Below are 27,298 nucleotides of genomic sequence, written 5' to 3' on the forward strand. Positions count from 1 at the left end.
GTTAGTCAGTCAGTGAGGGGAGCTCCCCCTGCTGGACCCTTACTTGGCGGTGCTTTCCCAATAGGTTTGTTAGTCAGTCAGTGAGGGAGCTCCCCCTGCTGGTCCCTTACTGGCGGTGCTTTCCCAATAGGTTTGTTAGTCAGTCAGTGAGGGGAGCTCCCCCTGCTGGTCCCTTACTGGCGGTGCTTTCCCAATAGGTTTTTTAGTCAGTCAGTGAGGGGAGCTCCCCCTGCTGGTCCCTTACTGGCGGCGCTTTCCCAATAGGTTTGTTAGTCAGTCAGTGAGGGGAGCTCCCCCTGCTGGTCCCTTACTGGCGGTGCTTTCCCAATAGGTTTGTTAGTCAGTCAGTGAGGGGAGCTCCCCCTGCTGGTCCCTTACTGGCGGTGCTTTCCCAATAGGTTAGTTAGTCAGTCAGTGAGGGTATGGCACACACAGGCAGGGTAGGTCAGGCAGAGTATGGCACACACAGGCAGGGTAGGGCAGGCAGAGTATGGCACACACAGGCAGGGTAGGGCAGGCAGAGTATGCACACACAGGCAGGGTAGGGCAGGCAGAGTATGGCACACACAAGGCAGGGTAGGGCAGGCAGAGTATGTCACACAGGCAGGGTAGGCAGATTATGGCAGCATAGGGCAGGCAGAGTATGGCACACACAGGCAGGGTAGGGCAGGCAGAGTACGGCACACACAGGCAGGGTAGGGCAGGCAGAGTAATGGCACACAGGCAGGGTAGGGCACACACAGGCAGCATAGGGCAGGCAGAGTATGGCACACACAGGCAGCGTAGGGCAGGCAGAGTATGGCACACACAGGCAGGGTAGGGCAGGCAGAGTATGGCACACACAGGCAGGGTAGGGCAGGCAGAGTATGGCACACACAGGCAGGGTAGGGCAGGCAGAGTATGGCACACACAGGCAGGGTAGGGCAGGCAGAGTATGGCACACACAGGCAGGGTAGGGCAGGCAGAGTATGTCACACAGGCAGGGTAGGGCAGGCAGAGTATGGCACACGCAGGCAGAGTATGGCACACGCAGGCAGAGTATGGCACACGCAGGCAGAGTATGGCACACGCAGGCAGAGTATGGCACACGCAGGCAGAGTATGGCACACGGCAGGCAGAGTATGGCACCACAGGCAGGTTAGGGCAGGCAGAGTATGGCACACACAGGCAGCATAGGGCAGGCAGAGTATGGCACACACAGGCAGAGTATGGCACACGCAGGCAGAGTATGGCACACGCAGGCAGGTTAGGGCAGGCAGAGTATGGCACACACAGGCAGGTTAGGGCAGGCAGAGTATGGCACACGCAGGCAGAGTATGGCACACGCAGGCAGAGTATGGCACACGCAAGCAGAGTATGGCACACGCAAGCAGAGTATGGCACACACAGGCAGGTAGGGCAGGCAGAGTAATGGCACACACAGGCAGGTTAGGGCAGGCAGAGTATGGCACACGCAGGCAGAGTATGGCACACGCAGGCAGAGTATGGCACACGCAGGCAGAGTATGGCACACGCAGGCAGAGTATGGCACACACAGGCAGGTTAGGGCAGGCAGAGTATGGCACACACAGGCAGGGTAGGGAAGGCAGAGTATGGCACACACAGGCAGGGTAGGGCAGGCAGAGTATGGCACACACAGGCAGGGTAGGGCAGGCAGAGTATGTCACACAGGCAGGGTAGGGCAGGCAGATTATGGCAGCATAGGGCAGGCAGAGTATGGCACACGCAGGCAGAGTATGGCACACGCAGGCAGAGTATGGCACACGCAGGCAGAGTATGGCACACGCAGGCAGGTTAGGGCAGGCAGAGTATGGCACACGCAGGCAGGTTAGGGCAGGCAGAGTATGGCACACACAGGCAGGTTAGGGCAGGCAGAGTATGGCACAACACAGGCCAGGGTAGGGCAGGGAGAGTATGGCACACACAGGCAGGGTAGGGCAGGCAGAGTATGGCACACACAGGCAGGGTAGGGCAGGCAGAGTATGGCACACACAGGCAGGGTAGGGCAGGGAGAGTATGGCACACACAGGCAGGGTAGGGCAGGCAGAGTATGGCACACACAGGCAGGGTAGGGCAGGCAGAGTATGGCACACACAGGCAGAGTATGGCACACACAGGCAGAGTATGGCACACACAGGCAGAGTATGGCACACACAGGCAGAGTATGGCACACACAGGCAGAGTATGGCACACACAGGCAGAGTATGGCACACACAGGCAGAGTATGGCACACACAGGCAGGTTAGGGCCGGCAGAGTATGGCACACACAGGCAGAGTATGGCACACACAGGCAGAGTATGGCACACACAGGCAGGGTAGGGCAGGCAGAGTATGGCACGCACAGGCAGAGTATGGCACACACAGGCAGGTTAGGGCCGGCAGAGTATGGCACACACAGGCAGAGTATGGCACACACAGGCAGAGTATGGCACACACAGGCAGGGTAGGGCAGGCAGAGTATGGCACGCACAGGCAGAGTATGGCACACACAGGCAGGTTAGGGCCGGCAGAGTATGGCACACACAGGCAGGGTAGGGCAGGCAGAGTATGGCACGCACAGGCAGAGTATGGCACACACAGGCAGGTTAGGGCCGGCAGAGTATGGCACACACAGGCAGAGTATGGCACACACAGGCAGGTTAGGGCTGGCAGAGTATGGCACACACAGGCAGAGTATGGCACACACAGGCAGGTTAGGGCCGGCAGAGTATAGCACATAGGCAGGGTAGGGCATCACTTCCTGTCAGCTGATCTCTGAGGGAGCACACAGCCCATCACAAAATGGCGGCTCAATGGAAAGGCGGTAAAAGGGCAATATTTACTGATATATTCCAGTTTGGTAATATTCTTTAATAAGTCACAACAAAATATAAACAGTCTGTTGGTTACGTATTCATTTTGGGGTGTTTTCCTTTAATTTACAGCAAAGGGGCTGGGTATGAACAATTGGGGTACATGGGAAAGGAGGAGCCAGGAGATAGCCCCGCCTCTAGACACACTGATCCAATCTAGTTGGGTAGAACAGGTTCATTTACACAATATAAAGGGAACAGCAGTTACAACCTGTTGGGGGTTAATATCATTGGCCCAAATAACGGGGTGCGGATATAACCAGGGGGCACTTACACTGGCGCACAGGGGGGCACAAACACAGGAATAGTGGGGGGGAAATCTCATAAACACAGCCTTGTGCAAAGGGAATCAGTGTGTGTGGCTGTAGCTGGACAGTAGGGAGCCAATCACAAAGAAGCTGGCAATAACCAATTCAAACACATCTATTAGAAAAGGATGTAAATCTGAAACACACTGTAGCCCTGCCCCACCCTCAGCCCATTTGGTACCAGAACCACTCGGCCTGGATCGCTAATGGACTTCTCTGGTCTCTGGTACCGAGAGATCTGTTATTCCTTTTCCCAGTACCAGGGGCTGAATGGGTTTGTTGGAGTAGGACAGTGACTTCTGATTGGCTGAACATACTTTATACTGATATACACAACACACAAGGCCAGGGTGTGACTCACTATTGTTTGTGCCCAAGTGCCCCAGTATAAGTGCCCCTGTGCTGGGTAAAACACAAATACCCCAGCCTGGGGGAGTCCATTGTCCTCTATTCAGGAGGGGTTCAGTACCAGGAGCGAGGCTTCAGGGCGCCCATTTACTGCACAGCTGTAAGAAGCAGAGAACCAGTCTGTGGTGCCCCATCCTGGTGGAGGGGCAAGTCCTCCCATCTTTAACGCCGACTGCATCAGCCAATCACAGCACACTGTTTCTTGCTCCACTTCCTGTTTGTGTTGCCAGGCAGCCTCACTGGCCAGTCTTCTTGCGGTACATGTTCTGGGTTTGTTGCAGGAAGTTCTGGAACGCCGGTTCCTCCAGCCTTTCCTCAGCCACTGCCACAAACAAACAGAAAGGGGTAAGTGCTACACAGGCAGGGGCAGGCTTACACCGGCACAAGTCTGGCCTGGACTTCTGTGTGTACACTGGCGGGGCTCACAGGGGCACAGCGACACGGGCACACACTGGCGGGGCTCACAGGGGCACAGCGACACGGGCACACACTGGCGGGGCTCACAGGGGCACAGCGACACGGGCACACACTGGCGGGGCTCACAGGGGCACAGCGACACGGGCACACACTGGCGGGGCTCACAGGGGCACACACTGGCGGGGCTCACAGGGGCACACACTGGCGGGGCTCACAGGGGCACACACTGGCGGGGCTCACAGGGGCACAGCGACACGGGCACACACTGGCGGGGCTCACAGGGGCACAGCGACACGGGCACACACTGGCGGGGCTCACAGGGGCACAGCGACACGGGCACACACTGGGGCCAGGGGCAGCGCCGGGCACACAGGCGGGCCACAGGGACAGCGACACGGGCACACACTGGCGGGGCTCACAGGGGCACAGCGACACGGGCACACACTGGCGGGGCTCACAGGGGCACAGCGACACGGGCACACACTGGCGGGGCTCACAGGGGCACAGCGACACGGGGCACACACTGGCGGGGCTCACAGGGGGCACAGCGACACGGGCACACACTGGCGGGGCTCACAGGGGCACAGCGACACGGGCACACACTGGCGGGGCTCACAGGGGCACAGCGACACGGGCACACACTGGCGGGGCTCACAGGGGCCACAGCGACACGGGCACACACTGGCGGGGCTCACAGGGGCACAGCGACACGGGCACACACTGGCGGGGCTCACAGGGGCACAGCGACACGGGCACACACTGGCGGGGCTCTCACAGGGGCACAGCGACACGGGCACACACTGGCGGGGCTCACAGGGGCACAGCGACACGGGCACACACTGGCGGGGCTCACAGGGGCACAGCGACACGGGCACACACTGGCGGGGCTCTCACAGGGGCACAGCGACACGGGCACACACTGGCGGGGCTCACAGGGGCACAGCGACACGGGCACACACTGGCAGGGCTCTCACAGGGGCACAGCGACACGGGCACACACTGGCGGGGCTCTCACAGGGGCACAGCGACACGGGCACACACTGGCGGGGCTCTCACAGGGGCACAGCGACACGGGCACACACTGGCGGGGCTCACAGGGGCACAGCGACACGGGCACACACTGGCGGGGCTCACAGGGGCACAGCGACACGGGCACACACTGGCGGGGCTCTCACAGGGGCACAGCGACACGGGCACACACTGGCGGGGCTCACAGGGGCACAGCGACACGGGCACACACTGGCGGGGCTCTCACAGGGGCACAGCGACACGGGCACACACTGGCGGGGCTCTCACAGGGGCACAGCGACACGGGCACACACTGGCGGGGCTCTCACAGGGGCACAGCGACACGGGCACCACACTGGCGGGGCTCACAGGGGCACAGCGACACGGGCACACACTGGCGGGGCTCTCACAGGGGCACAGCGACACGGGCACACACTGGCAGGGCTCTCACAGGGGCACAGCGACACGGGCACACACTGGCGGGGCTCTCACAGGGGCACAGCGACACGGGCACACACTGGCGGGGCTCTCACAGGGGCACAGCGACACGGGCACACACTGGCGGGGCTCTCACAGGGGCACAGCGACACGGGCGGGGCTATACTGTATCCCACACTGTAACCCCCCCCCAGTACAGGGGTGCAGCATATTTATGTAATGTCACCTAATTCCCCTCACCTGAATGGTCAATATCATCGGTGTCACTGTCCTCTGGCTCCTCCTCCTCCTCCGGGTTCCCTCGCGTGAGGATCAGATCAGAGGGACCGGCCACTTCTAAACCTGGGAAGGAGAGCGGGAGGGAAGGTGGAAGAGTGCAAGCTCTCTGGCACAGCACATAGTGTATTTCTCCCCCCCCCCCCCCACCCATACACCCAGGCACCCATACCCGTCATTACCTGCACCCGGCCCAGCATTCAGCGCAACTGACCCCATGTCCCTGTGAAGCCTCTCAAGTTGCTCCTTCTGCTGCTTCCTCTGCTGTTCCTCCTGCACCCAGGAAATAACCAGAAGGTGAGTAACTCCCCCTCCCATCAGCCCCTTCCCTTCCTGTCCTGCAGAGTAACTCCCCCTCCCATCAGCCCCTTCCCTTCCTGTCCTGCAGAGTAACTCCCCCTCCCATCAGCCCCTTCCCTTCCTGTCCTGCAGAGTAACACCCCCTCCCATCAGCCCCTTCCCTTCCTGTCCTGCAGAGTAACACACCCTCCCATCGGCCCCTTCCCTTCCTGTCCTGCAGAGTAACTCCCCCTCCCATCGGCCCCTTCCCTTCCTGTCCTGCAGAGTAACACCCCTCCCATCGGCCCCTTCCCTTCCTGTCCTGCAGAGTAACTCCCCCTCCCATCAGCCCCTTCCCTTCCTGTCCTGCAGAGTAACACCCCCTCCCATCGGCCCCTTCCCTTCCTGTCCTGCAGAGTAACTCCCCCTCCCATCAGCCCCTTCCCTTCCTGTCCTGCAGAGTAACACCCCCTCCCATCAGCCCCTTCCCTTCCTGCCCTGCAGAGTAACACCCTCCCATCAGCCCCTTCCTGTCCTGCAGAGTAACTCCCCTCCCATCAGCCCCTTCCCTTCCTGTCCTGCAGAGTAAACCCCCTCCCATCAGCCCCTTCCCTTCCTGTCCTGCCAGAGTAACACCCCCTCCCATCAGCCCCTTCCCTTCCTGTCCTGCAGAGTAACACCCCCTCCCATCAGCCCCTTCCCTTCCTGTCCTGCAGAGTAACACCCCCTCCCATCAGCCCCTTCCCTTCCTGTCCTGCAGAGTAAACACCCCTCCCATCAGCCCCTTCCCTTCCTGTCCTGCCAGAGTAACACCCCCTCCCATCAGCCCCTTCCCTTCCTGTCCTGCAGAGTAACACCCCCTCCCATCAGCCCCTTCCCTTCCTGTCCTGCAGAGTAACACCCCCTCCCATCAGCCCCTTCCCTTCCTGTCCTGCAGAGTAACTCCCCCTCCCATCAGCCCCTTCCCTTCCTGTCCTGCAGAGTAACACCCCCTCCCATCAGCCCCTTCCCTTCCTGTCCTGGCAGAGTAACTCCCCCTCCCATCAGCCCCTTCATTTCCTGTCCTGCAGAGTAACACCCCCTCCCATCAGCCCCTTCCCTTCCTGTCCTGCAGAGTAACACCCCCTCCCATCAGCCCCTTCATTTCCTGTCCTGCAGAGTAACACCCCCTCCCCATCAGCCCCTTCCCTTCCTGTCCTGCAGAGTAACACCCCCTCCCATCAGCCCCTTCATTTCCTGTCCTGCAGAGTAACACCCCCTCCCATCAGCCCCTTCCCTTCCTGTCCTGCAGAGTAACACCCCCTCCCATCAGCCCCTCCCTTCCTGTCCTGCAGAGTAACTCCCCCTCCCATCAGCCCCTTCCCTTCCTGTCCTGCAGAGTAACTCCCCCTCCCATCGGCCCCCTTCCCTTCCTGTCCTGCAGAAGTAACACCCCCTCCCATCGGCCCCTTCCCTTCCTGTCCTGCAGAGTAAACACCCCCTCCCATCGGCCCCTTCCCTTCCTGTCCTGCAGAGTAACACCCCCTCCCATCGGCCCCTTCCCTTCCTGTCCTGCAGAGTAACACCCCCTCCCATCGGCCCCTTCCCTTCCTGTCCTGCAGAGTAACACCCCCTCCCATCGGCCCCTTCCCTTCCTGTCCTGCAGAGTAACACCCCTCCCATCGGCCCCTTCCCTTCCTGTCCTGCAGAGTAAACTCCCCCTCCCATCGGCCCCTTCCCTTCCTGTCCTGCAGAGTAACACCCCCTCCCATCGGCCCCTTCCCTTCCTGTCCTGCAGAGTAACAACCCCTCCCATCAGCCCCTTCCCTTCCTGTCCTGCAGAGTAAGACCCCCTCCCATCAGCCCCTTCCCTTCCTGTCCTGCAGAGTAAGACCCCCTCCCATCAGCCCCTTCCCTTCCTGTCCTGCAGAGTAACACCCCCTCCCATCAGCCCCTTCATTTCCTGTCCTGCAGAGTAACACCCCCTCCCATCGGCCCCTTCCCTTCCTGTCCTGCAGAGTAACACCCCCTCCCCATCAGCCCCTTCATTTCCTGTTCCTGCAGAGTAACACCCCCCTCCCATCAGCCCCTTCATTTCCTGTCCTGCAGAGTAACACCCCCTCCCATCAGCCCCTTCATTTCCTGTCCTGCAGAGTAACACCCCCTCCCATCAGCCCCCCCCAGTAGTCCTTGCTGGGCACCATATGTTCTCTTGTTCCGCCCCCATCTGACCTGTTCTGCTCCCATTGGCCACTCACTAATTGATAAACTGAGAACTTTTCATGCCACACCTTCATTCTGCCCCATGATGCCCCACTGCAGTAACAGGGCTGTGGGCACTTGGGGGGCACACAGTGGCCCTGGGACAGACAGAATGAGGGGGCTACCCATAATGCCTCCCTGTTCCCAGGCACTTACAGCTTCCTTCCGTAGGCGATCGTATTCCGGCCGGTACTCCCTGGGGGCAAAGAGAAAGAGGGAGTCAGTGCCACTGTGCCGGGGGGGGTATCTGTGCCAATAGACATACCCTGTGCCAGAGGCTACTGCGCAAAGCTTTCCCATACACACCCGAGACCCCCACTCACCGCTCATATTCATCCGCCGCCTCTGCCACCTTGGCAAAGAATTCCTCCATGCCGGCTCCGGTTACTGCAGAGACTCCCACCACCTGCAGATGGCAGCAGAGAGGTGAGCCCACAGCAATGCCGCAAGAATGAATCACCCCCAGGAGGCATAACGTAAGGATCAGTGAGTAGCGGCTGCCAACAGGGCGTGTGGGCCGAGTGCCAGTATGCTGCTGTGCTTACCCGCAGGGCGCTGTAGAACTCATCCAGTACCAGGCTCATGGATCGGGTCAGGTTACTGACGTACGACGTCTCTTGGTTCAGAGCATCCTGGAACGTCTCAAAGTCCTGCATCCATTCCACTGCGAAGCTGTGATCGATTATGTCTGTCTGCGAGAGAGGCGGGGCTTAATTCTGCACCTCCCCTGCTGCAGGGCTCTGAGTAGGAGGAGCAACTCCCCGCCCCCTAAGTCCTGCAATGCTATAACTGAGTGTGGGCGGGACACAAGGAGTGAGTATGAATGGCTAGGGAATTGTATGTAAGCTCTGTTGGTTACACGGTGTGTGTGTGCGGCACCAGATATACAGGGGGGCTAAACCCCCCAGCCCCATATAGGGGCCCCCATAGCTGCACCCCCATCACTTACCTTGTTCATGACAACAATAAATGGCAGTTTGGTTTTATACATGATGCTAAAAGGGAAAGAAACACAAGGTTAGGGGGATTATCTGCTCCCCAAAATCCCACCGCAAGCACCCCTAGTAATAACTGGTACGTGGCCCCCAAGCAGGCACCACCCACCTGGCCCCCCCGGCCCCCACGCGGGCGCCACCCACCTGGCCCCCACGCGGGCGCCACCCACCTGGCCCCCACGCGGGCGCCACCCACCTGGCCCCCACGCGGGCGCCACCCACCTGGCCCCCACGCGGGCGCCACCCACCTGGCCCCCACGCGGGCGCCACCCACCTGGCCCCCACGCGGGCGCCACCCACCCGGCCCCCACGCGGGCGCCACCCACCCGGCCCCCACGCGGGCGCCACCCACCTGGCCCCCCGGCTCCCAAGCAGGCACCACCCAGTTCAGAGACAGGGCCCAGCAAGCAGCGAGGGGCAGAGGCTGGGGGGCACCTACCTGCAGGCATACAGCATGTTAGACATAAAGGTGACAGGGTTGGTACTTCGGGACGTGTCCATCACATAAACCACCACGGAGGGGAAGGAGGAAGCCTGGGGGGCCAAAGAACAGAGAAGCTGAGCTGTAAGAGGGCCCCTCCCTATGGAGAAGCCATGACTGGGCCCCCGAGGCACAAACTGCCCCCATACATGAAGCACACACCCAATGCACCCCTCCCAACAGATACATGGCCCATCCCACCCAGATACTCATTGGGCAGCCGTTGCTCAGGCCCCATACACTGACCAATAAGCTGCCAACAAGTTCACCAACTCACCAGAGCTTCAGTAATTATTGCCCCGGAGGCCGACCAGGTGAAAACTTCAATCTGCCCCGGGGTGTCAATCAGAACGTACCTGCAATAGTACAGATAAAGGATACTTGTCAGTGTCACGGCCGGCCCATCCCCTGGCGCCAAACCGCCCCACCCATCCCCTGGCGCCAAACCGCCCCACCCATCCCCTGGCGCCAAACCGCCCCACCCATCCCCTGGCGCCAAACCCGCCCCACCCATCCCCTGGCGCCAAACCGCCCCACCCATCCCCTGGCGCCAAACCGCCCCACCCATCCCCTGGCGCCAAACCGCCCCACCCATCCCCTGGCGCCAAACCGCCCCACCCATCCCCTGGCGCCAAACCGCCCCACCCATCTCCTGGCGCCAAAACCGCCCCACCCATCTCCTGGCGCCAAACCGCCCCGCCCCTGCCTATCCCCTGGCGCCAAACCACCCCACCCATCTCCTGGTGCCAAACCGCCCCTGCCTATCTCCTGGCGCCAAACCGCCCCGCCCCTGCCTATCCCCTGGCGCCAAACCGCCCCACCCATCTCCTGGCGCCAAACCGCCCCGCCTATCTCCTGGCGCCAAACCGCCCCTGCCTATCTCCTGGCGCCAAACCGCCCCGCCCCTGCCTATCCCCTGGCGCCAAACCGCCCCACCCATCTCCTGGTGCCAAACCGCCCCGCCCCTGCCTATCTCCTGGCGCCAAACCGCCCCACCCATCTCCTGGTGCCAAACCGCCCCGCCCCTGCCTATCTCCTGGCGCCAAACCGCCCCGCCCATCTCCTGGTGCCAAACCGCCCCGTCCCTGCCTATCTCCTGGCGCCAAACCGCTCCACCCCTGCCTATCCCCTGGCGCCAAACCACCCCGCCCCTGCCTATCTCATGGCGCCAAACTGCCCCGCCCCTGCCTATCTCATGGCGCCAAACTGCCCCGCCCCTGCCTATCTCATGGCGCCAAACTGCCCCGCCCTGCCTATCTCCTGGCCACCAAACTGCCCGCCCATCTCCTGCCGCCAAACCGCTCCGCCCCTGCCTATCTCCTGGCGCCACATCGCCCCTGCCTATCTCCTGGCACCAAACCGCCCCGCCCATCTCCTGGCGCCACACTGCCACCACTGGGGTAGGGCAGTTTCTATATTATTATTGCTCTTTCCATGGAATCTGCCCCAGATGCCACTCACCGACAGTTCTGCTGCCTCTTCTCTATGAACTTCACCACCTGCAGAGAAATCGGGGGGGGGGGGGGGCACGTTATCTTCCTACTGTAACTATCTATATACATATATACAGCCATACCCCCCCATTACTATCTATATACATATATACCCCCCCATTACTATCTATATACATCTATGACCCCCATTACTATCTATATACATATATACCCCCCCATTACTATCGTATATACATATATACCCCCCCCATTACTATCTATAGTACATATACCCCCCCCATTACCTATACTAATAATACATATACCCCCCCATTACTATCTATATACATATATACCCCCCCATTACTATCTATATACATATATACCCCCCATTACTATCTATATACAGCCATACCCCATTACTATCTATATACAGCCATACCCCCCCCATTACTATCTATATACATATATACCCCCCATTACTATCTATATACATATATACCCCCCATTACTATCTATATACAGCCATACCCCCCCATTACTATCTATATACAGCCATACCCCCCCATTACTATCTATATACAGCCATACCCCCCCATTACTATCTATATACAGCCCATACCCCCCCCATTACTATCTATATACAGCCATACCCCCCCCATTACTATCTAATATACAGCCATACCCCCCCCCATTTACTATCTATATACAGCCATACCCCCCCCATTACTATCTATATACAGCCATACCCCCCCCATTACTATCTATATACAGCCATACCCCCCCCCCATTACTATCTATATACATATATACCCCCCCATTACTATCTATATACAGCCATACCCCCCCCCCCATTACTATCTATATACATATATACCCCCCCATTAACTATCTATATACATATATACCCCCCCATTACTATCTATATACAGCCATACCCCCCCATTACTATCTATATACAGCCATACCCCCCCATTACTATCTTATATACATATATACCCCCCCATTACTATCTATATACATATATACCCCCCATTACTATCTATATACAGCCATACCCCCCCCATCTACTATCTATATACAGCCATACCCCCCCCCCATTACTATCTATATACAGCCACACCCCCCCCCCATTACTATCTATATACAGCCACACCCCCCCCATTACTATCTATATACAGCCATACCCCCCCCATTACTATCTATATACAGCCATACCCCCCATTACTATCTATATACAGCCATACCCCCCCCCATTACTATCTATATACAGCCATACCCCCCCCATTACTATCTATATACAGCCATACCCCCCCATTACTATCTAATATACATATATACCCCCCCATTACTATCTATATACATATATACCCCCCCATTACTATCTATATACATATATACCCCCCCATTACTATCTATATACAGCCATACCCCCCATTACTATCTATATACAGCCATAACCCCCCCATTACTATCTATATACAGCCATACCCCCCCCATTACTATCTATATACAGCCCAATACCCCCCCCCATTACTATCTATATACAGCCATACCCCCCCCATTACTATCTATATACAGCCATACCCCCCCCATTACTATCTATATACAGCCATACCCCCCCCCCATTACTATCTATATACAGCCATACCCCCCCCCATTACTATCTATATACAGCCATACCCCCCCATTACTATCTATATACATATATACCCCCCCATTACTATCTATATACATATATACCCCCCCATTACTATCTATATACATATATACCCCCCATTACTATCTATATACAGCCATACCCCCCCCATTACTATCAATATACAGCCATACCCCCCCCCCATTACTATCAATATACAGCCATACCCCCCCCCATATACTATCTTATATACAGCCATACCCCCATTACTATCTATATACAGCCATACCCCCCCATTACTATCTATATACATATATACCCCCCCCATTACTATCTATATACATATATAACCCCCCCCATTACTATCTATATACATATATACCCCCCCATTACTATCTATATACATAATATACCCCCCCATTACTATCTATATACATATATACCCCCCCCATTACTATCTATATACAGCCATAACCCCCCCATTACTATCTATATACATATATACCCCCCCATTACTATCTATATACAGCCATATACCCCCCCATTACTATCTATATACAGCCATACCCCCCCCATTACTATCTATATACATATATACCCCCCCCCATTACTATCTATATACATATATACCCCCCATTACTATCTATATACAGCCATACCCCCCCATTACTATCTATATACATATATACCCCCCATTACTATCTATATACATATATACCCCCCCATTACTATCTATATACATATATACCCCCCATTACTATCTATATACAGCCATACCCCCCCATTACTATCTATATACAGGCATCACCCCCCCATTACTATCTATATACAGCCATACCCCCCCATTACTATCAATATACAGCATACCCCCCCCATTACTATCTATATACAGCCATACCCCCCCATTACTATCTATATACAGCCATACCCCCCCATTACTATCTATATACATATTATACCCCCCATTACTATCTATATACATATATACCCCCCCCCATTACTATCTATATACATATATACCCCCCATTACTATCTATATACATATATACCCCCCCCATTACTATCTATATACATATATACCCCCCATTACTATCTATATACAGCCATACCCCCCCATTACTATCTATATACATATATACCCCCCCCATTACTATCTATATACAGCCATACCCCCCCATTACTATCTATATACACATACCCCCCCATTACTATCTATATACATATATACCCCCCCATTACTATCTATATACAGCCATACCCCCCATTACTATCTATATACATATATACCCCCCCATTACTATCTATATAACATATATACCCCCCCATTACTATCTATATACAGCCATACCCCCCCATTACTATCTATATACATATATACCCCCCCATTACTATCTATATACAGCCATACCCCCCCCATACTATCTATATACAGCCATACCCCCCCATTACTATCTATATACATATATACCCCCCCCATTACTATCTATATACAGCCATACCCCCCCATTACTATCTATATACAGCCATACCCCCCCATTACTATCTATATTACATATATACCCCCCCATTACTATCTATATACATATATACCCCCCCATTACTATCTATATACAGCCATACCCCCCATTACTATCTATATACATATATACCCCCCCATTACTATCTATATACAGCCATACCCCCCCATTACTATCTATATTACAGCCATACCCCCCCATTACTATCTATATACATATATACCCCCCCATTACTATCTATATACATATATACCCCCCCCATTACTATCTATATACATATATACCCCCCCCATTACTATCTATATACAGCCATACCCCCCCATTACTATCTATATACATATATACCCCCCCCATTACTATCTATATACAGCCATACCCCCCCATTACTATCTATATACAGCCATACCCCCCCATTACTATCTATATACATATATACCCCCCCCATTACTATCTATATACAGCCATACACCCCCATTACTATCTATATACATATATACCCCCCCATTACTATCTATATACATATATACCCCCCATTACTATCTATATACAGCCATACCCCCCATTACTATCTATATACATATATACCCCCCCATTACTATCTATATACAGCCATACCCCCCCATTACTATCTATATACATATATACCCCCCCATTACTATCTATATACAAGCCATACCCCCCATTACTATCTATATACATATATACCCCCCCATTTACTATCTATATACAGCCATACCCCCCCATTACTATCTATATACAGCCATACCCCCCCCATTACTATCTATATACATATATACCCCCCCATTACTATCTATATACATATATACCCCCCCATTACTATCTATATACATATATACCCCCCCATTACTATCTATATACAGCCATACCCCCCCATTACTATCTATATACATATATACCCCCCCCATTACTATCTATATACAGCCATACCCCCCCATTACTATCTATATACAGCCATACCCCCCCATTACTATCTATATACATATATACCCCCCCATTACTATCTATATACAGCCATACCCCCCCCATTACTATCTATATACATATATACCCCCCCATTACTATCTATATACATATATACCCCCCCATTACTATCTATATACATATATACCCCCCCCATTACTATCTATATACAGCCATACCCCCCCATTACTATCTATATACATATACATTTATCTGCACTTACCCACACAGGGGCAACTCACCTGGTCAAACCTTGTAGCAAACAGATTGAGGGACGTGACAATTCCGCCATTTGGCCCCAGGGTGTATCTACGTGCAGCTCAGGGAACAGCGCAGGGCATTATGGGTACAACATATCTATCCAAGGGTAAGTGGGTATCACTCCACCTCTACTGCCCCCCCAACACTTATCCCATAACCTGACTGCCCTTACAGTAAAGAGCCCCTACTTGTGCTGATGGTGAGATCTCCATCTATGTTTCCTGTAAGCCAGTTAGGGGAGGGATTTGGGGTGCTTATTTGTGCCCTGGGTACCCCTGGAACTATAGCGGGGTGACTGTTACCCCAATGTTTCTATATATCTGTAACCTTGTTATGGGCTAAGGGGGCCCAGCCTGAAGGCCAGTTAGGGGGGGATTTGGGGTGAGTGCTTATTTGTGCCCTGGGTACCCCTGGAACTATAGCGGGGTGACTGTTACCCCAATGTTTCTATATATCTGTAACCTTGTTATGGGCTAAGGGGCCCAGCCTGAAGGCCAGTTAGGGGGGGATTTGGGGTGAGTGCTTATTTGTGCCCTGGGTACCCCTGGAACTATAGCGGGGTGACTGTTACCCCAATGTTTCTATATATCTGTAACCTTGTTATGGGCTAAGGGGGCCCAGCCTGAAGGCCAGTTAGGGGGGGATTTGGGGTGAGTGCTTATTTGTGCCCTGGGTACCCCTGGAACTATAGCGGGGTGACTGTTACCACCCAATGTTTCTATATATCTGTAACCTTGTTATGGGCTAAGGGGGCCCAGCCTGAAGGCCAGTTAGGGGGGATTTGGGGTGAGTGCTTATTTGTGCCCTGGGTACCCTGGAACTATAGCGGGGTGACTGTTACCCCACAATGTTTCTATATATCTGTAACCTTGTTATGGGCTAAGGGGGCCCAGCCTGAAGGCCAGTTAGGGGGGGATTTGGGGTGCTTATTTGTGCCCTGGGTACCCCTGGAACTATAGCGGGGTGACTGTTACCCCAATGTTTCTATATATCTGTACCTTGTTATGGGCTAAGGGGGCCCAGCCTGAAGGCCAGTTAGGGGAGGGATTTGGGGTGCTTATTTGTGCCCTGGGTACCCCTGGAACTATAGCAGGGTGACTGTTACCCCAATGTTTCTATATATCTGTAACCTTGTTATGGGCTAAGGGGGCCCAGCCTGAAGGCCAGTTAGGGGAGGGATTTGGGGTGCTTATTGTGCCCTGGGTACCCCTGGAACTATAGCAGGGTGACTGTTACCCCAATGTTTCTATATATCTGTAACCTTGTTATGGGCTAAGGGGGCCCAGCCTGAAGGCCAGTTAGGGGGGGATTTGGGGTGAGTGCTTATTTGTGCCCTGGGTACCCTGGAACTATAGCGGGGTGACTGTTACCCCAATGTTTCTATATATCTGTAACCTTGTTATGGGCTAAGTGGGCCCCAGCCTGAAGGCCAGTTAGGGGGGGATTTGGGGTGAGTATTTGTGCCCTGGGTACCCCTGGAACTATAGCGGGGTGACTGTTACCCCAATGTTTCTATATATCTGTAACCTTGTTATGGGCTAAGGGGGCCCAGCCTGAAGGCCAGTTAGGGGGGATTTGGGGTGAGTGCTTATTTGTGCCCTGGGTACCCCTGGAACTATAGCGGGGTGACTGTTACCCCAATGTTTCTATATATCTGTAACCTTGTTATGGGCTAAGGGGGCCCAGCCTGAAGGCCAGTTAGGGGGGATTTGGGGTGAGTGCTTATTTGTGCCCTGGGTACCCCTGGAACTATAGCGGGGTGACTGTTTACCCCAATGTTTCTATATATCTGTAACCCTGTTATGGGCTAAGGGGGCACAGCCTGAAGGCCAGTTAGGGGGGGATTTGGGGTGCTTATTTGTGCCCTGGGTACCCCTGGAACTATAGCGGGGTGACTGTTACCCCAATGTTTCTATATATCTGTAACCTTGTTATGGGTAAGGGGGCCCAGCCTGAAGGCCAGTTAGGGGGGGATTTGGGGTGAGTGCTTATTTGTGCCCTGGGTACCCCTGGAACTATAGCGGGGTGACTGTTACCCAATGTTTCTATATATCTGTAACCTTGTTATGGGCTAAGGGGGCCCAGCCTGAAGGCCAGTTAGGGGGGAATTTGGGGTGAGCGCTTATTTGTGCCCTGGGTACCCCTGGAACTATAGCGGGGTGACTGTTACCCCAATGTTCTATATATCTGTAACCTTGTTATGGGCTAAGGGGGGCCCAGCCTGAAGGCCAGTTAGGGGGGGGATTTGGGGTGCTTATTTGTGCCCTGGGTACCCTGGAACTATAGCGGGGTGACTGTTACCCCAATGTTTCTATATATCTGTAACCCTGTTATGGGCTAAGGGGGCCCAGCCTGAAGGCCAGTTAGGGGGGGATTTGGGGTGCTTATTTGTGCCCTGGTACCCCTGGAACTATAGCGGGGTGACTGTTACCCCAATGTTTCTATATATCTGTAACCCTGTTATGGGCTAAGGGGGCCCAGCCTGAAGGCCAGTTAGGGGGGGATTTGGGGTGCTTATTTGTGCCCTGGGTACCCCTGGAACTATAGCGGGGTGACTGTTACCCCAATGTTTCTATATATCTGTAACCTTGTTATGGGCTAAGGGGGCCCAGCCTGAAGGCCAGTTAGGGGGGATTTGGGGTGAGTGCTTATTTGTGCCCTGGGTACCCCTGAAACTATAGCGGGGTGACTGTTACCCCAATGTTTCTATATATCTGTAAACCTTGTTATGGGCTAAGGGGGCCCAGCCTGAAGGCCAGTTAGGGGGGGATTTGGGGTGCTTATTTGTGCCCTGGGTACCCCTGGAACTATAGCGGGGTGACTGTTACCCCTATGTTTCTATATATCTGTAACCCTGTTATGGGCTAAGGGGGCCCAGCCTGAAGGCCAGTTAGGGGGGGATTTGGGGTGCTTATTTGTGCCCTGAGTACCCCTGGAACTATAGCGGGGTGACTGTTACCCCAATGTTTCTATATATCTGTAACCTTGTTATGGGCTAAGGGGGCCCAGCCTGAAGGCCAGTTAGGGGGGGATTTGGGGTGCTTATTTGTGTCCTGGGTACCCCTGGAACTATAGCGGGGTGACTGTTACCCCAATGTTTCTATATATCTGTAACCTTGTTATGGGCTAAGGGGGCCCAGCCTGAAGGCCAGTTAGGGGGGATTTGGGGTGAGTGCTTATTTGTGCCCTGGGTACCCCTGGAACTATAGCGGGGTGACTGTTACCCCAATGTTTCTATATATCTGTAACCTTGTTATGGGCTAAGGGGGCCCAGCCTGAAGGCCAGTTAGGGGGGATTTGGGGTGAGTGCTTATTTGTGCCCTGGGTACCCCTGGAACTATAGCAGGGTGACTGTTACCCCAATGTTTCTATATATCTGTAACCTTGTTATGGGCTAAGGGGGCCCAGCCTGAAGGGCAGTTAGGGGGGGATTTGGGGTGAGTGCTTATTTGTGCCCTGGGTACCCCTGGAACTATTGCGGGGTGACTGTTACCCCAATGTTTATTGAGGGGTGGGGTGCAGATGTATGTACAGGGGTGCCAGCCTGGGGAGCTCCTATTGTGCCAGTTTCCCACGGGTTCCATATGGCAGTGGGGGGCTTGGGCACACAGCAGGGGGAGGGGCTACACTGTACTGGTACCAGACTGGCAGAGGAAGGGCACAGCCCAAACAGTGGGCACAGTGAGGTCCCTGCACCCCAGATTGTGTCAGTACAGTGAATACTAAGGAGGGGTTTGTAGCCCAGGACCCCACTAGCCCCCAGCAGGAATGTTCCACTGTAGGTACGGGGGCCAGGGATGCACCAAACTGAGGATAGAGCAGAATTTAACACTGCGTTGTACGCGCAGTTCTTGTTGCGCCTTCGTTTGCAGATGCAAATTAGGATTCACCCAAATCTTTCACAAAGGATTCGGGGTTCGTCGAATCCCTAAATAGTGGATTTGGTGCATCCCTAATGGGGGCAGTCACATGGTCCCCACTATGGGAGAGGTTTTATTGGTCGGGTCCATTTTGTTCCCGGGTGTATTTATTCCGGAACCCTTTAGTGGATCCCCGGTACTTATCTCCTTGTGGGTGAGTTTCCCTCCCGTGGAATCCGGTCCCTGCGCTGTGCCAACATTTCCCCCAACATTGCATTGCAACCCTAGGGTGAAGCAGCGGGAAGAACTACAGCTCCCAGCATTCCCTGCGTAAGGAGGAGTAACTGGCAGCTGCTGGGGGAATACTGGGCGGATATGGTTGGTGTATGTGTGGGACACTTGCAAACCTGGCCCCCCCACATTAACCCTTTGTAACTCAGTACCATATAGAAAAGGCAGTTTCAGGCTGAACGGTAACACAAAGGATACTGCTTCATGACTTCCTTGTAGTTGACCGTGTCCCTGATATCTGTAACAGAAAGGAGAGAGTTAATGGGGTACCCTGAGTGCAGGATACAGGGGTGCAGCCTTACTCCCCAGAGGGCTCACTCAACGAGGCACAACAGGGACTAAAAACCACAATGAGCATAATAAGCTGGCACAGTGCCAGAGTAGGTGGAGGCGCGGGGAGTGGTGGGCACCGCGGGGAGTGGCGCAGGGAGTAGCAGGCACGGCAGGGAGTAGCGGGCACGGCAGGGAGCGGCGCAGGGAGTAGCAGGCACGGCAGGGAGCGGCGCAGGGAGTAGCAGGCACGGCAGGGAGCGGCGCAGGGAGTAGCGGGCACAGCAGGGAGCGGCGCAGGGAGTAGCGAGCACAGCAGGGAGCGGCGCAGGGAGTATGTACCTATATTGGCAGGAAATGGGATCTCATGCACGGCAGGATCCAAGTTGATCACATACGGAGGGGAATTCTTCCCATGGAGATAGGCAGCGAGTCTCTGCAGGGGAAACAAGGGGGTTCCTTTAGTAACGACCCGGAACCAGGGGAACCCCCACACTCTCCCCCCATACCATCCACTCACAGACTCACCCCTCCCCTATACAACCCACTCATAGACTCACCCCTCCCCTATACAACCCACTCACAGACTCACCCCTCCCCTATACAACCCACTCACAGACTCACCCCCCCAATACCATCCACTCACAGACTCACCCCTCCCCTATACAACCCACTCACAGACTCCCCCCCCCCCCCATACCATCCACCCACAGACTCCCCCCCCCCCCCATTCCATCCACTCATAGACTCACCCCTCCCCTATACAACCCACTCACAGGTGTGTATAGGCATGGGTAAAGGTATAGGGGTGGGTATAGGCGTGGGTAGGGGTATAGTAGTGGGTATAGTAGTGGGTATAGGCGTGGGTAGGGGTATAGGGGTGGGTATAGACGTGGGTAGGGGTATAGGGGTGGGTATAGTAGTGGGTATAGGTGTGGGTAGGGGTATAGGGGTGGGTAGGGGTATAGTAGTGGGTATAGGTGTGGGTAGGGGTATAGGGGTGGGTATAGGCGTGGGTAGGGGTATAGGGGTGGGTATAGACGTGGGTAGGGGTATTGGGGTGGGTATAGTAGTGGGTATAGGTGTGGGTAGGGGTATAGGGGTGGGTAGGGGTAGAGCTGGGCGGTATGACCAGAAATTTATATCACGGTATTTTTCAATATTATATCGGTGTCACTGTATTTGACGGTATTTTTTTTTCCATGCATGATTAGGGGTTAACCCCATTTCCTAATAAATTAGAGAATAATTACTGCAGTATTGAAAATCAGAGTCAGGCAAGCGAAGGGTCGGCAACAGAAAGTGGTAAAGTATAGGGGTAGGCTTAGTTTCCCAGGCAAGGCCGCACACAACATGGCACAGGAGGAGGCGTTTGATAGGTGTGGATGAAACTATTAGATATTTCTGTTTATGCTGAAATGTACCCCCCTGCCCCCCCTCCTACCTGTTGTAGCAAATGCATTGTGTAGGTTAATCTCATCTAGGTGTGTATTGTGTGTAGTCCAGCCGGCTCTGTCTGGCCCTCCCCATGTAATGCCCCATTGTGAGGGCACACAGAGCCAGACCCCATAGTGACACAATACACATAGTTACCCTTGTGAGAGCAGTGCTCTGTCTAGTAAATGCAATAGACTAAACTGGGCATGCTCACTAGGTGGCTTCCCATAGGCCCAGTGGGATTAGCTATGATTGGCCCCTCTGGAAGCTGCCTTTGGGTTGGCAGAAGGAGCCAAATCCTGTTTTGGTTTTACGACAGGGGCTGCTCCCTTTCTGGCTACAAAGGTGGCTGCCAAGAGTTCCAAGGAGCCTTTTGTCTGGGGTGTAACCTTAGCTACGGCAGGACCCCCTCCCCTGTGTTCCCTGGAATCTACCTTAGCTGCGGCAAGAAGATTCCCCCCAACTGTGTGTATTTCCCTATTCCCTAAGGAACAGAGTGCAGCGGCTGGCTACCACTACTGGCTTATGGGAACCTGCTGATGGCTACTTGCCATTTCTCCAATAAAACGCCTCATCCTGTGATACCAACTGTTTGCTCTTTTTGGGCCCTGCCCTATGTCTGGAACTCACGGCCCTGAGGGTGTGACATGCGCCGTAAAATAAACTTGTGAGGGACGGGGCCGTATAATAACTTGTGAGGGGGGCCGTAGAAATAACCTTGTGAGGGGGGGCCGTATAAATAACTTGTTGAGCGGGGGCCTTATAAAATAAACTTTGAGGGGGGCCGTATAAATAACTTGTGAGTGAGGGGGTGCCGTATAAATAACTTGTGAGGGGGCCGTATAGAATAATTGTGAGGGGGGCCGTTATAAATAAAACTTTGAGGGGGGGCCGTATAAATAACTTTGAGGGGGGCCGTTATAATAACTTGTTGAGGCGGGCCGTATAATTAACTGTAGGGGGGGCCGTATAAATAACTTGTGAGGGGCCGTATAAATAACTTTGTGAGGGCGGGCCGTATTAAATAACTTGCTGCAGGAGGCCGTATAAATGAACTTGTGAGGGGGGAGGCCGTTATAAAATGAACTTGTGAGCGGGGCGCCGTAATAAATAACTTTGTGAGGGGGGGCCGATAAATAACTGTTGATGAGGGAGGGGCCGTATAATAAACTTGTGAGGGGGGGCCGGATAAATAATTGTTGAGGGGCCGTTATAAATAACTTGTGAGGCGGGGGGCCGTATAAATAAACTTGTAGAGGCGGGGGGCCGTATAATAACTTGTGAGGGGGGGCCGTATAAATAATTGTGAGGGCGGCCGTAAAATAACTTTGGAGGGAGGGCCGTATAAATAATTGTGAGGGGGAAACCGTATAAATTAACTTGTGGAGGGGGGCCGTAATAAATAACTGGCAGGCGGGGCCGATATAAATAACTTGTTGAGGGCGCCGTATAAACGAACTTGTGAGGGGGGGCCGATATAAATAAATTGTGAGGGGGCCGTATAAATAACTTGTGAGGGGCCTATAAATAACTTGTGAGGCGGGGCCGTATAAATAACTGTGAGGGGCCGCTATAAATAACTTTAGTGCGGGAGGGGCCGTTATAATAACTTGAGGGGCCGTATAAATAACTTGTAGGGGAGCTATAAATAACTGTGAGGGGGCCGCTTATAAATAACTTGTGAGGGGGGTGTATAAAAATTGTGTGAGGGGGCGTATAAATAACTTGATAGGGAGGGTGTATAAATAACTTCTAGGTGAGGCCGTTATAAAATAACTTGTGAGGGGGGCCATAAATACTACATGTGAGGGGGGTCTATAAATAACTGTGAGATAAATTGAGGGGCCGTATAAATAACTTGTGAGGTGCCTTTTATAAATAACTGCTGTTAGGCAGGGCCTATAAATAACTTGTGAGGGAATTGGGCACGTATAAATAACTTGTGAGGCCGAAAACTGGAGGGGGTGTATAAATAACTTTGAGGGCCGTTATAAATAACTGTTGTATAATGGGGGGCGGCTATAAAATAAACTTTGCGCGGCTAAAATACTTGGGGGGCTGATATAAATAACTTGTTAGTGGCGGGCCGTATAATATAACTTGTGGGGGGGTCGATAAATTAACTTGTGAGGCGGGGCCGTATAAAAAACTTGTGAGGGGGGTATAAACGGGGGCCCGCTAAAATAACTTTGAGGGGCGTTATAAATAACTTGATGAGGGCGTATAAATAACTTGTGAGGGGGCCGATAATAAACTTGTGAGGGCGGGTATAAATAACTTGTGAGGGGGCCGTAAAATAACTTGTGAGGGGGCCGATAAATAAACTTGTGAGGGTGGGGTCCGTAAAATAACTTGAGGGGCCGTTAAATAACTGTGAGGGGGCGCCGCTATAAATAACTTGTGAGGGGGTATAAACTTGTGGGGGCCGTTATAAATAATTGTGAAGGTAAAACTGTGAGGGGGTATAAATAACTTGTGAGGGGCCGTATAAATAACTTGTTGAAGGGGGGTATATAAATAACTTGTTAGGGGGGCCGTATAAAAACTTGTGAGGGGGCCTATAAATAAACTGTGAGGGGGGCCGATAAATACTTGTGGGCGCTACTTGGGGCCGTATAAATAACTTGTAGGGGCCTAAAATAACTTGTGAGGGGGCCGTATTAAATAACTTGTTAAGGGGGCGTATAAAAACTTGTGAGGGGGGGCTTATAATAACTTGTGAGGGGGGCGTATAAATACTGTGTAGGGGCCGATAAATAACTTTGAGGGGCGGGTAATAAATAACTTGTGAGGGGGGCCGTATAAATAACTTTGTAGGGGGGCGTATAAATAAACTTGTGAGGAGGGCGTTATAAATAACTTGTGAGGGGGCCGTATAAATAACTTGAGGGGAGGGCCGGTATAAATAACTTGTGGGGGGGGCCGTATAAAATAACTTGTGAGAGGGGGCCGTATAAATAACTTTGAGGGGCCGTCTATAAATAATAACTTGAGGGTAAAAATGGCAGGGGGCCGTATAAATAACTTCGAGAGGGGGGGCCTATAAATACGTGAGGGGCCGTATAAATAACTTTGAGGGGGCGAAACTTGTGAGGTAAATAACTTGTGAGGGGGCCGTATAAATAACTTGTGACGGGGGCCGTAAAATAACTTGTGAGGGGCGCCGTATAAAAATAACTTGTGAGGGGGCGCCGTATAAATAACTTGAGGGGGGCCTTAAATAACTTGTGAGGGGCCGTATAATAACTGGAGGGGCCGTATAAATAACTTGTGAGCGGGGCCGTATAAATAACTGTGAGGGCGCCGTATAAATAACTTGTAGGGGGGGGCCGTATAAATAACTTAAGGGGGCCGCTATAAATAACTTGTGACGGGCCGATATAAATTAACTTGTGAGGTGCGCCGTAATAAATAAACTTTGAGGCGGGGCGCCATTATAAATAACTTTGAGGGGGGGGGCCGTATAAATAACTTGTGAGGGGGCCGTATAAAGAACTTGTGGAGGGGGCCGTATAAATTAACTTGTGAGGGGGGGCCCTATAAATAACTTGTGAGGAGCGGCCGGTATTAAATAAACTTGTGAGCGGAGGCCGTATAATAATGGCGTTAAAATTAACTTGTGCAGGGGGCCGTATTATAAATAACTTGTGAGGGGGGCCGTAAAATAATTGTGAGGGGGCCGTATCAATACTTGTGAGGCGAAACACTTGGGCGAGCGTCACTAAAAAATAAACTTGTGAGTTCGGGGCCGCACTACCGAAGTAAACACTGTTGAGGGGGCGGTGTATAATCACTGTACACAGGGGGGCCTGTCATAATTACCTCGTGATGGCCGCGCGCAATAATAACTTGTGAGGTGCGGGCCGAATAAAATAACTTGTGAGGGGAGCCGTATATAAATTAACTTGTGAGGGGGGGCCGTTAAAATAACTGTGAGGGGGGCCGTATAAATAACTTGTGAAGGGGGGGCCGTAATAAATAAACTTGTGAGGGCGGCCGTATAAGATAACTTGTGAGCGGGCCGTATTAATAACTTTGAGGGGCCGTATAAAATTAACTTGTGAGGGGGCCGTATAAAAACTGTGAGGTGGGCCTGTATAAATAACTTGTAGGGGGCCGGTATAAATAACTGTGAGGGGGGCGTATTAAATAACCTTGTGAGGGGGCCGATAACGTGGGGAGGCCGCTATAAATAACTGTGAGAGGGGCCGATTATAATAATGAGGGCGTATACTTGTAGGGGGGCCGCTATAAATAACTTGTGAGGGGGGCGCGTTATAAAGTACTTGTGAGGGGGGCTCGCTATAAATAAACTTTAGAGGGGGCCGTATAAATAACTTGTAGGGGGGGCCGTATAAATAACTTAGTGAGGGGGGCCGTTATAAATAACTTGTGAGGGCGGGGGGCCGTATAAATAACTTGTGAGGGGGGCCGTATAATAACTTGTGAGGGGGGCCGTATAAATAACTCTTGTGAGGGGGCCGTAATAAATAACTTGTGAGGGGGGGCCCTATAAATAACTTGTGAGGGGGGCCGTATAAATAACTTGTGAGGCGGGGCGTATAAATAACTTGTGAGGGCGGGGGCCGTATAAATAACTTGGAGGGCGGGGCCGTATAAATACTTGTGAGGGGGCCGTAAAATAACTTGTGAGGGGGGGCCCGTATAAATAACTTGTGAGGGGGCCGTATAAATAACTTTGAGGGGGCCGTATAAATAACTTGTGAGGGGGGGCCGTATAAATAACTTGTGAGGGGGGGCCGTATAAATAACTTGTGGGGGGGCCGTATAAATAACTTGTGAGGGGGCGGTACTGAGTGCATATAAATGAACTGTGAGGGGGGCCGATAATAAACTTGTGAGGGGCGATAAATAAACTTGTGAGGGGGCCGATATAACTGTAGGTTATAAATAACTTGTGAGGGGGCCATATAAATAAACTGTGAGGGGGGGGCCGTATAAATAACTTGTGAGGGGGGGGCCGTATAAATAACTTGTGAGGGGGCGTGATAAATAACTTGTGAGGGGGGGCTCAAAATAACTTGTGAGGGGGGCTATAAATAACTTGTGAGGGGGGCCGTATAAATAACTTGTGAAGGGGGGCCGTATAAATAACTGCGTGAGGGGAGGGAGCCGTATAAATAACTTGTGAGGGGGCGTATAAAATAACTTGTGAGGGGGGCCGTATAAATAACTTGTGAGGGGGGCCGTATAAATAACTTGTGAGGGGGGCCGTATAAATAACTTGTGAGGGGGCGTTAAAAAATTGAGGGGGGCCGTAATAAATAACTTGTGAGGGGGGGCCGTATAAATAACTTGTGAGGGGGGGCCGTATAAATAACTGTGAGGGGCCGTATAAAACTGTGAGGGGGGCCGTATAAATAACTTGTGTGTGAGGGGGGCGTAAAATAACTTGAGGGGGCCATTAAATAACTTGTGAGGGGGGCCGTATAAATAAACTTGTGAGGGGGCCGTTATAAATAACTTGTGACGGGGGGCCGTATAAAATAACTTGTGAGGGGGGCTGATAATAACTTTGAGGGGGGCCTATAAATAACTTGTGAGGGGGGGCCGTATAAATAACTTGTAGGGGCCGTATAAAACTTGTGAGGGGGCTGTATAAATAACTTGTGAGGGGGCCTATAATAACTTGTGAGGGGGGGCGTATAAATAACTTGTGAGGGGGGGGCCGATAAATAACTTGTGAGGGGGGGCCCGTATAAATAACTTGTGAGGGGGCCGTATAAATAACTTGTGAGGGGGGGGCCGTATAAATAACTTGTGAGGGGGGCCGTATAAATAACGTTCGTGAGGGGGGGCCGTATAAATAACTTGTGCAGGGGGCCGTATTAAATAACTTGTGAGGAGGGGCCCGTATAAATAACTTGTAGGGGGGCCGTATTAA

General features: G+C 52.9%; 1 protein-coding gene across 1 annotated transcript in view; it reads right to left on the reverse strand.

The window, feature by feature from the left end:
• Positions 1 to 2,836: 2,836 nt before the first annotated feature.
• The window catches only part of gpn1 (GPN-loop GTPase 1), a 58,816-nt gene continuing 34,354 nt past the window's right edge, over positions 2,837 to 27,298 (reverse strand). Inside the window, 13 exon segments of the mRNA NM_001102775.1 lie at positions 2,837 to 3,891; positions 5,673 to 5,774; positions 5,891 to 5,981; positions 8,385 to 8,424; positions 8,552 to 8,634; positions 8,774 to 8,920; positions 9,178 to 9,223; positions 9,663 to 9,757; positions 9,982 to 10,060; positions 11,166 to 11,203; positions 15,517 to 15,583; positions 19,885 to 19,924; positions 20,299 to 20,392. Coding sequence (NP_001096245.1) covers positions 3,806 to 3,891; positions 5,673 to 5,774; positions 5,891 to 5,981; positions 8,385 to 8,424; positions 8,552 to 8,634; positions 8,774 to 8,920; positions 9,178 to 9,223; positions 9,663 to 9,757; positions 9,982 to 10,060; positions 11,166 to 11,203; positions 15,517 to 15,583; positions 19,885 to 19,924; positions 20,299 to 20,392 — 1,008 coding nt within the window. The 3' untranslated portion in view covers positions 2,837 to 3,805.

Source organism: Xenopus tropicalis, chromosome 5, assembly GCF_000004195.4.
Source record: "Xenopus tropicalis strain Nigerian chromosome 5, UCB_Xtro_10.0, whole genome shotgun sequence".
Taxonomy (NCBI): domain Eukaryota; kingdom Metazoa; phylum Chordata; class Amphibia; order Anura; family Pipidae; genus Xenopus; species Xenopus tropicalis.